The following is an 11,393-nucleotide window of genomic DNA, read 5'->3' as shown; positions in this document are numbered from 1 at the left end:
TAGTTGTGTTAGTTGTGTGGTAGGGTTTGTGCTACTTTTTAACTAGTTTCTCTCCATATAACTCTTTTTTTTCTTTCCTTTGTCCTTCTAAATTTTGGGAAAAGGTTTAAATAGTTTGTTTGTATTTTTTTTTTATAAGAGTTGGAGTAGCCTAAAATACTCATTCTTCTTGTATTCTATTAATTTTTCGTCAATAAATTGAGTATATGGAAAAAAGATGGTAAGAGTTATTAGTGTGTTACTATAAGAAAATTATTAAATAAAAATCAATTTTAGAGACAAAAAATAATTAGTTGCTATATTAACAAAATTAGATACTATTTTAAAGACTAAAAAATTATCTAAATTAGTTTCTATTGATAAATAATTTTTAAAGTAATTAGATACCAAGGTTTTAGATACCAACTTTAAAATCTAAATAATTAGTACGTAGTTAAAACTTAGGTAGTTAATTAGATAAAAAATTAAAAACACTATTTATCAACAATAAAAACTAATTTAGATATAATTTTTTAATCTTTAAAATAGTATTTAATTTAGTTAATATAAAAATTAATTTTTTATCTATAAAATTAGTTTTTATTTAATAATTTTACAGATGTCATGTTCGGAAAATAATTTAATGACATTAAATATCTAATGATTCTAACTAGAGTTACCAAATGAGTTGGTTTGAGTTAGTCTAACACATCTAAAATTAAAGAGGACTTGGGCCACACTGGAATCTCTTACAAGTTGTGTGTTACATGGACCATTGGGCCCATTGGATTGAGCTCAAATTGACCTAGTTATTATATATATATATATATATATATATATTACTATTAAAATTTGAGGTATTAATGAGAGTCTAATGTTTGATTATATGTTACGGCAAGGAGGAGTTAGAATCAAAATCAATTTTGAGTTACGTAATTAGCATGGAGTGTTTAACTTTTGGTTGAATAATATGTATAAGACCATGTAAAAATCTATTAAGAACTTGCAAACAAGAACAAATATCAAAATCAATTTAGTCATTGGATAATCAAGTTCAACCAAAAACTTAAATCTTTTACATCTTAAACAATTATGACTATTTTGTAACCTAATTAACAAAAAAAAACAATATTTTATTGCAGTTATGTGAGAAACTAGATGTAGAAATAAATAAATAAAAAACAGTTTAAACCTAAAGCAGGAAAAAAAAAAACAAACTAGATTCATAGAGTTGTTAATTTGAATAAATAAGTATTAATTGACTGTCCCAAAAGGAAGATAATTAAGAAAGCAAAATAGTTTTGTGATTCTATTTCTAACACTAACTTACTAAGATCTCACTCACTTTTAACCTATATAATAGATTCAATTTCAATTCTAAAAAAGATAAAAGTTGCTTTCCGTCAAAAAGAATAAAAAAAATGTTTTCTACGGATACTTAAATCCTACTTATGACTATGCGAGATAATTTAATATTAATGATTATCATATGAATATAATAAATTTAAACGTGAGTTTAATTGTACATTGTTTAAAAATTGGGAAGTTGAACAACATAAAAGAAAAAAACTTGATAAACTCATTATTTTAAGTTTTTTAGTTAAATATGATGTTATAATCTTTTATATGATTTTTTTCTATGAAAAAAGTGTTATTAAGTGATTTTGGATAAAAAAATTGAGTCTAACTATTAGTTTATAATTTCATACACGAGAACAAATATTTTAATCAATTTTACTCCTTGTTGGATAGATCTCTCACTTAATTTCAAAGTTTAAATTATTAAGTTAACAATAAAATTTGTGCTAAAAAACATATTAAACAATGTGTAATAAGTTAAGGTTTATGCTACAGTTGTTTGTAAGATTATAATGAAATGTTTTTTTTTCCTTTTTATATGGTCATGAAATTACAATTATATGAAAAAAAAACGTGTTTATTGTTATTCTAACCTTACGTAAGTGTATTTAAATTTTTCTGCGTAATAAATTGGAGGAGAAATAAGAATAGTGCTTTTCCTTTATCTTAAGGTAATTGTGTTTGAAACAGTCTCCTAATTAAAGAGGAGACCATGAAAGAATAGTACTCACTTAATTTTCCTAAATTATCTCATTTTTAAAAAAATATTATATTATATATTATAAAAATTTAAGCAGTAAAATATTTTTAAAAAATAAATTTATTAATAACTTTTGAAAATAATGGTTGTGCTACACAAAATTTCTAATAGTACCACAACTTCAATATTAAATTTTAGCAAATGAAAATCGTCATAACTTAATACTAACAATATGTTGCATTAATTAAAGTTATCTTCATAAAAATCTTGGTAGTTAATTAGACATTAATTTAAAAATTATTTATCAATAATAAAAATTAATTTAGAAACCAATAAATTTTTAGTCTCTAAAATGATATCTAATTTAGTCACTATAGCTGTTAATTTTTTTTCTCTATAATTAATTTCTATTTAATAATTTTCTTGTAGTGATTATATTATACATTATAATGCGAATTCATTTTTATTTTAATAAAATTATTTCAATCTCGTATGAAAAAATCGTGTTACATTAACAAGACTTACATATTTATATAATTAAATAAAAATACTAATTTTAATAATAAAGCGAGTTAAATATCCTTACTTAAAGTTTCCAATAATTGAAGAGACTATGCAAGACACATATTTCAAACCCTAAATTTCATAATCCCACCCCCACCTTCCTAGAAGGTCCCTTTAATTCCACTCGTGCATGAACCTCACACTATTATTCTCATATATAACCACAATCAGTGTCACTCATAAACCAAATCCAGATTATGAAAATGAGAGGAACCAAACAATGCTCTTCTTCATCTTCTCATTCTTCTACTTCCGAGTTCAATCCTAGTAATAATGATCATAATAACAATACTTGTGTTAGAAAAAAGGGGGCATGGGGTGTGGAAGAAGATAGGGTTCTCACTGGGCTTGTGGAGGCCCATGGGCCGAGAAACTGGGCCTTGATAAGCCGACACGTAAAGGGCCGGTCTGGGAAGTCGTGCAGGCTTCGGTGGTGCAACCAGCTCAGTCCCGCTGTGGAGCACCGACCCTTCACCACGCGCGAGAACGCGGTTATCTTGCACGCGCACGATCGGTTAGGGAACAAGTGGGCCACCATTGCGAGAATGCTTCCGGGCCGGACCGATAACGCCGTTAAGAATCACTGGAACGCCACGCTCAAGCGCGTGCCCTCCCAACGATGTCGTTTTGGAGATGAACCGTTGACTGTTGACTCTGGCGCCGCCGGGAAGTGGCTGCGGCGGTTCGACGGCGGGGTTTCGGGAAGTGAGGGAATGTGTTTCTTACTCGTTTTCCGACAACTTTGGCTCTAACAAGGAATTACCATTTTAATTATGTATTAAGAAATAAGTTTTTGTGCATTATAATATTAAATGTTATTTTTTATAAGATTGTGAATTTGAAGTTGATAAAAAAATTAAGTTGAAATTCACATAAACAAATTGAAGTTGTGGTCAATATTAATTTATTGAAACATAATAAATATTTATTTCAAAATTAAGCAATATATAATAATTCAATAATATATATTGATGTGTTTTATGGTCAATATTAATTGAGGTTATTCTTCGACTAAATGAGCAAGATTTATTCAAATGTTAATAAGATCATTTTTATTGATATTGGTGAATATTACTTTTAAATGATTTTGTTTATAGTAATTAACACTAAATGAGGTTATTTTTTATATTATTAGTTTTTTAACCAACATTTCAATTAATGTTGTTTAAGAAAAATAACTATAAATAAATTTGACCTACATCGAAGAAAAATAATCTTAATAATTTCAACTAAAAAATAACATCCATCACATTGACTTAAAAAACTTTTACTTACATTGACCGTAATATTATTTCATTATTGTTGATAAAGCAAACCCTTAATAAAAAAAAAGTAGTGTTTAACATCAGTAAAAAAAACCATAATATTATAAAATAAAACTTCTATCTAACATCAATTGAAAAATAACACTAACCTATAGTGGCATGTACATTTATTTTTTTATTCAAGAAACAAAATTCGAAGCATGCTCTATCTTTTTTACCTAATTATAAATTACTATTGAAACAAGCGAAAGACAGTATTGGAAGAACTCAAAAAGTCAAAGGTATAAAAGAATGTTTTACCGAATAATTCAATGTATATTTACACGTGAATTTCTAACAGAGCCTCACTTTCTTCATGTACAGCAAAAACATTACTCAAGACAAACCAATATGAATTTTATGATTTCTTTTGCCTCTTAATCTTTGAGAGTACATTTAATAAACATAAAAAATCATGAATCACCATCTTTTAAATCCCTGCAGTACTTATTCAGCAGTTGAATTTATGCAAGATTCATTCACCTGCTCCATTCCCAGCAGCACGAACACACATTTAAGCTGCAAATATTCCTCCAACTTTTATGATGACATGCTTCAGAAGTTTGTGATCGTTCTCATCATGGTGGAAATGTTTCTGGAATTTTCAGCAGACATGTAATTGAGGGTACCAGGTTTCAATGAAGATTGAAGAATGCTCACTTCTGGTGCATGAGAGTGACTACAAGGTATAATATGATTAGAGTTCTTGGCATTGCTTTGTTCGGAAGTATCGCTGTAAAATGCAAAACATCAAAGAGAATGAAGCTCAATCAGACACCAGTTTCTGAAATCTATGAAATTTACATTTTTTATTCACAAAACTAATACCCCGCTAGTTTCTGAATTTTGTTGAAACACCGTGAGCTAATGGAGGCTTGTTTTATGCAACTTCTATTGGTGGTAGTGTCTCTAGGACCAGCTGAATTACCCTACAGAACAAACAATTTGAACAACGTAAGAAGGACTAATTATTGTAGCATTTTCTTCTTTCTCTTTGCATTAGCACCAAGCATGTGTCGGTTTGTGCATTATCATGCATGATAAATACAATTAGATAAAATTTCTCATGCACAAACTAGTTAGACCTACACAGATTTCAACCATCATGAGGGAATGTATCAGACCCTTCTTCATGGTGATAACCTTGGACATTGTCAATGATTCAGATGAAAGAATTAATGAAGCACAATTAGCACTTACTCCTGGTCCAAGGTCTCCTCTAGGATAGGATTGTGGATGGACTAAAACATCTTGATCATGCAGATTCTGCACAAAGGCATGCTTAAGAAGCGTTGATGAAGATGGTCGATATGCAGGGTCCCTTCGGAAGCATTTTTGGAGGAAATCCTTTCCCACTGATGATAAAGTTTCAGGTATGGGCGGGGACTCTTGCAGTACCTTGAACATGGCTGAAGGCTAACAAATGAAACACAATAAAGTGTAGAGTTTTTCTCATTCTTCTTTTGAGTAGAATTATAACATGAAGTCATGCCAAAAGAAGTGAAAAGGAGAACTGATACATAAGGAGAACCAATAGTTAACATGCATAAGGCTTGATTAAAACGAGTCAACAAGAATAAGAAGGTACTCACCCCTTCAACTTCGCTCCAAGGAGGTCTTCCTGTTAACATCTCTATAATGGTGCACCCTAAGCTCCATATGTCAATTCCCATGACAATATCAGGATTAGATTCGTTCTTTATGGCACCTTTCACGACCTTCAATGCACAAATTAGAGTCAAAAGGGGCATTTCATTACTCATCTAAAACACCATAGATGATTTGAGGATAGAATACCTCTGGAGCCATCCAATAAGGACTACCCTTCAAAGAAAGATCATATGAATTCCCCATCAGCTGGAAAAAAGCAGATTGGTCAGATTGCAAACCACCAGAAACAAAAGTGAAAGAAACAAGCTTCAATAATAATGCAAACCATAAAAAACATGAATGAAGTGATTATAACCAGATCAGTAGAACAGCTATGCCCAACTAAAAGTATATGTACTTCTAATTAAAAGTATACAATTTAATAACTCACAATTTTTGCCAGCCCAAAATCTGCAAGTTTCACAATGCCTGATTCATTGACCAACAAGTTTGCACCTTTGATATCTCTAAAGAACCATAGCAATCATTTTAAAAAAACTTCAATTTGCAACGCCTATCAGGTTTAATTAGCACAACAGAGTGGTTTTTATTCATTAAACAATCCTTGTTACCTGTGGATGGTTTTGTTACTGTGTAAATACGCTAATCCAGAGAGAATATGCCTTGTAAAATTGCGAACCACAGATTCTGTCATAGCTCCACAATGCTCACGCATAAATTTACTGATTGATCCTGGATGGACATACTCCATATATATGTACAAATGATTGCCGACCTGAAAGTACAAATGCCTCAAAAGTTAAAATCTTATATTTTACGTAGCATACATTATACTTGAAACAAGAGGTTAAAAAACCAACAATTAACTCACTATTTCACTTCCATAATACTGCACAATGTTGGGGTGGTTTAGTTGGTGAAGAATTTTGATTTCCTGTAACAAGAAACTTTTAATGATTGCAGTCTATGTACCATGCATTTGACGAATGTGCAAAAGTATAATATAATCACAATGGAAAAGGAAATATTAAGATCTATAGAGCTGAAACTAAATTATCATCCTGGTCTCGAACTCTAGGCTTCTATTTACTTTTCTCTACAGGAATCATTTTTTGGATTATTTATACTAGTTTACAGAACAATGAATTGGAAAACATCATGTAGTAAAAGAAGAAACCGAGACAAGTAGACACGAGGGAAAGATGTAAACAAGTGTTGAAAATTTCACATCGACTAAAGAGACATTTTATAAGTGGTGCAAACCTAACCGATTTTATAAGGTCGAGTTAGGTTTAAAGTCCACCTCTCTTAATAACAAGTCAGAGTCGTTGCCAATATTACATAGGATTAAGGATGAAAATAATATTCTTTCTATGTTCCATATATTCCAACTTTTCCATAACATATATGAATTTTTCTTGTGTACCATTTACATTAGAAGTTAACTTGCAGTTGTTGGTGTTTAACTTCAATAAAAACTGTAGACCAATAGTTAGGGTCAATGGTTGACTTGGGTAAATTCTTACCACAAGCTAAATACTAATTTCTCGTACCCATATTTTTCAATAAGATTATTATACATATATATAACTAAGGGAAGAACCTGGTCAAGTTGTTTCATGCACTCAGCAGATTTAGGATCATCAGGAATTAAACTGACCTCCTTCATTGCACAAGAGGCTCCAGTTTCTCTGTTAGATAAAATAGTAATGCACATGAGTAACTATACAAAAAGGTATACTTTATAGCAGATGTAGACTAGTAAGTATTGGAAAAACAATAAGAATTAAATAGTTACAGGTTGGTTGCATGAAAAACACTTCCAAAGGTTCCTCGTCCAATAAGTTTTCCTTTCTGCCATTGACCTTTGACTGAAGGTATACTTTCAGTAGCGTGATAGATGGTACTTGATTGATGCAGCACAGATAATTGTGCAGGCGGTGAAGCTCTAGGAGGAAGAGGCAAGGGATGTGCATCAACATGGTTATTTTCAGGACTCACCTTGGACAAGAATTTATTGCTCTGAGATCCCTCCTCAATTTTAGGATTGAAGTGACGAGTGAGGCTTAGTGGGCACTGAATAGGGGAATGGTCTAGACTGTGTACACTTTTAGCTGATAACATTCTCAATTTGTCATTAACTTCCAAAGAGAAGGTGAAGGTAGGATCAAAGAAATCTCTATTATTTGATCTATATGGACTAGTATCAGGACTAGTGACCACACTTGTTGGAGCACTCTTGGGCTTGGCACAAACACCCAAATGCAAGTGGGGATTACCTTCCGAGTCATAACCATGAGACACTGCTCTTCGGTTTATCAATGAACTATGATCTGTATTTACAACATAAGAAGGTATAGCATGTTAAATATCCAATTCTTGAGGCATAGAACAACAACAGAGAAAAAAAAAATACCTGTCACGAAATTTGCTGCAGGAATATGCTCTCTCAGATTGCATTTTGAATTTGCAAGAGTAGAATCCAAATGGAGTGTAGGTTTTGTACGTGTCACTACATCATGAGGCAATGCCTTCCTGATAAATCATTGCAATGAATCAACATGTAAAGAGCCACCAAATCCTCAGAAAATATTCATGTAATTTGACAGCATACACAATTTTAGACTGCCTTAGAACATTATTTCACAATAACTTTTCATTGATTAATCACTCCACACCCATTTTCACACCAATTTTATTGCTTATCAAAGACTCAATTATTCTACAGATTGATTATTATATAAGCAAAAAAATGGGTGTACAGATTGTACCATGGCACTAAAAAGGAAACAGTTTTCCATCAGTAATGACAAACTCTAGCCGGTTGAGGGATCCATTAGGGTAGGAAAAGTGAGAAACAAAAAGAAAAGTAAAATGTATAAAGAACATTCTTTTCCTTTTGCTTATGATAACAGTATATGAAAGTTCACACAATACACCTTCTTAGCTGCTACTTCTTTTTCTTCATCACATAAAATTACCCATAACATTTACAATTTTTCTCTCTCTCTTTATCTCTAGGCATAGATTGGCACAAGCTACGCAAGAATCATTTTTCTAACCAACAAAAAGTATACTGGTTTAATTAGGTATGCATAGGTTATTAAAGTGAAATACCTACCAACTGTGTCACTAGTTAATGTATCTTATCCTTTTAGCTCCACGAGCTCTGCAGAATCATTTTCTAGCCTAAAAGACATAAACTAATTTGATTTCTTTATATTTTTTTTTCTAACATGCACTTCTTTTCAACCATATTATATTTTAAGAACATCTTCTGAATTTCATTCAAAGACGTTATTTCACTTGCATGCTTGTTTTCAATTTTCGACGTTGAATTAGAGTTTCAAGCGGTTTGAACGATGAAGCAATGTTTACCCGGAAGAAGAAAAACTACGATGTTCTAAGGGAGGAGAGAGGGGAGGATGTGAGGAACCGGGGCCGACAGACCAGGCCCGACGGGTGGACGGCGCTACGGGAAGAGGCAGGGGTTGCGGCAGGGAAGAGAAGGAGCGGTGGTCGGAAGCGGCGTGGGAGCGGGGCTCCGGCGAGAGAGAAAAAGACGAAGAAGAGTTGGCGGAGTGGAAGGAGAAGAAACCAATGTCATGGTCGGTGAGGTGGTGGAGCTTCCTCTGGCGGGTCAAGCGGCGCGGCGGAGCATGTTGATGGGGTCCGGCGGAAAGCGAGTTCGGAGAAAGAGTCATTGGAGAGTAGTGGTTGTTGGAGAAAGAGGTGCGTTTCACGCAGAAGGGTATTTAACGTTTGGTTGGAAATGCAGCAGAAGATTACGAAGCAAAACCATGGAAAGAACGTATAAGGTGTTTTGTGTGGACTTTGATTGCTAATAATTTCCATGTTCCAACCAGGATTTTCTTCTGTCTGAATAATGCATACTCCACTGCTTGACTTTCTGTTGAAGTCGTGTTTTCTTACACTAACTCTAACACTAACTACCTTCTACTATCTCTAACTCACCAAAAGATTCACACATAACTTTGGGATATGTCTAACTCAGGAAAAGATTCACACATAGTTACTTTGGGATAATATACTATGTCTCCCATCACACGTATCACTTAAGTGTTTAATTCAACTTCGAACAATCCTTTGTGTATCTATGTTGGTATGAAATACATTGCCCAAATTCATAAAAAAATTATTGATTTATTTTTTAAAAAAAAATACTTGTAAAAAATTTATTACGATTATAAAAGTAAAAAATAAATCTTTTTAAACAAACATAAAAAAATATATTTATTATCAATTTATATAATTCATAACTATATAATATATTTTATTTTTTTTTTTTCAAAAATTTTAATTATGAATAAAATAAGAAAGAAAAAAGGTGATAAGAATGAAGTTTTTGAAGGGACATGATGAGCGTATGGAAAGACCACCGACAGCTTGACACGGATTCGTGGAAAATGGCTGTCATAAGGAAGTACAAGTCAGGTTTGATAGTTTCAACTAAATAAATCTACGTGTTCCAACCAAACAGATACTTTGTTTTATATTGGTTTAATCTAAAGTTATATTAGATTATATTAGGTTCTCTTTTGTAAAGTTATCTTTTATCTTCTCTTGTCAGTTAAAAATATATGTATTTTTTTCACTAAGTCAATTCTACATTTTTATAGTATATTATTACTAGTTACAACGAAAGAGAAAGAGTTATGTTGTCGTTGGTTGACTCGCTTGTCGGTTGTCTCGAATAGTAGTTACTGGTATGTTTATTTTCAACTGAGAATCACTTTCAAGGTGGAATAATGTCTCACCTGCAAAGACAAAGAGAGCGTCTTGACGGTCTTTTGCACTCTGACGCTCAAGTATTAGGGCAAAGAAACAATAAGTGTATAAAGTAGTTTCAGTCTTAGAAACGGTGTACCTTGTTAGGGTTCTTAGGCTCCTTTATATAGGTTGAAACTAGGGTTTACCTTTGTTCTATTACCCATGTATAGGGTTCCTTGGAGAATGTCCATGCGCCGCTATTACACAATCTTAGCATAATCTGGCACATAGGACTTCCCTTAACTGGAGTGCAACGACTAACATAGTGGCCGCCTGGGTACCAACTTGTGTACCAGATCTTTGGGGTCATCTGTTCTTTGGGTGCCCTAAGTGTTCATGTGTCATGCATGTAGCTTCCCTTGGAAACCCTAACCCTAACGAGCCTTAGCGCCTCCAAGAACTATTTACTCGTGCTGCGCCAGAATGTGTTATGCACACCACCTGCATGGATCTCTCATGTCTTAGAACTTCCTCTCATATCTGATGTTATAACGGTAACTAGTGTAATTCTGGAGCCCACCTTACGTGACTCATTATAGTTGTTCAAACCACCGACGTCCGATCTCTCCCTTTATTAGCGAAGTCCGATGTCGACCCCTGAGATCGATATCCGAGAACTGGTCAGTACAAGTTATTTTTGAAATACATAAAAAAAAATTAAGTCATGATTTTATAGTTATTCATGGTTAATACACTTATAATTTATATATTAGTTCCTCATGATCTTATGTTATAATGATATTAGTTTGTGTACTAACTTACAAATGAGAATTATTGTAAAAATATATATAAAAACATATTTTTTAAGTAATTTAGTCTAGTTTTCAAAATTGCGTTGTAATTTATCACGACGGAAGAGCTACAGTTTTAACATTTGATGAACAAAACTATCATTTGCATATTTCTCACTAGAAGATATTTGCTCAATTATTTTAAATTTAGTTAAAATACAATTAAACTTTCCCTTTTATGTTTTTCGTGTCAGGTTAATGAAGGAGTTTCTCCATTCTTCATGAGAATGTTGAATTACTTAATTTAATCTAAAATTTGTTACACGATTTTGAGGAGCCAACTATTTTTTTTTA

The 11,393-nt window shown here is 32.4% G+C and overlaps 2 protein-coding genes across 2 annotated transcripts; one reads left to right on the top strand and one right to left on the bottom strand.

Moving 5' to 3' along the window:
- Positions 1 to 2,805: 2,805 nt before the first annotated feature.
- Positions 2,806 to 3,354, top strand: LOC137815339 (transcription factor MYB73-like). The gene has a single exon (XM_068618484.1). It carries the CDS (start codon positions 2,806 to 2,808, stop codon positions 3,352 to 3,354), a length of 549 nt encoding a protein of 182 aa, XP_068474585.1.
- Positions 3,355 to 4,142: 788 nt separating this feature from the next.
- Positions 4,143 to 9,658, bottom strand: LOC137816467 (mitogen-activated protein kinase kinase kinase 5-like). The gene is made up of 12 exons (XM_068619607.1): positions 8,896 to 9,658; positions 7,934 to 8,052; positions 7,316 to 7,850; positions 7,121 to 7,208; positions 6,389 to 6,451; positions 6,129 to 6,292; positions 5,948 to 6,023; positions 5,704 to 5,763; positions 5,499 to 5,624; positions 5,107 to 5,322; positions 4,735 to 4,835; positions 4,143 to 4,639 (listed from the first exon to the last, which is right to left on the bottom strand). Exons 1-12 carry the CDS (start codon positions 9,219 to 9,221, stop codon positions 4,462 to 4,464), a joined length of 2,052 nt encoding a protein of 683 aa, XP_068475708.1. The 5' UTR covers positions 9,222 to 9,658; the 3' UTR covers positions 4,143 to 4,461.
- Positions 9,659 to 11,393: the final 1,735 nt, after the last annotated feature.

The sequence above is a fragment of the Phaseolus vulgaris genome, chromosome 1 (assembly GCF_000499845.2).
Source record: "Phaseolus vulgaris cultivar G19833 chromosome 1, P. vulgaris v2.0, whole genome shotgun sequence".
NCBI lineage: Eukaryota > Viridiplantae > Streptophyta > Magnoliopsida > Fabales > Fabaceae > Phaseolus > Phaseolus vulgaris.
This window is presented reverse-complemented; position numbering and strand designations above follow the sequence as displayed.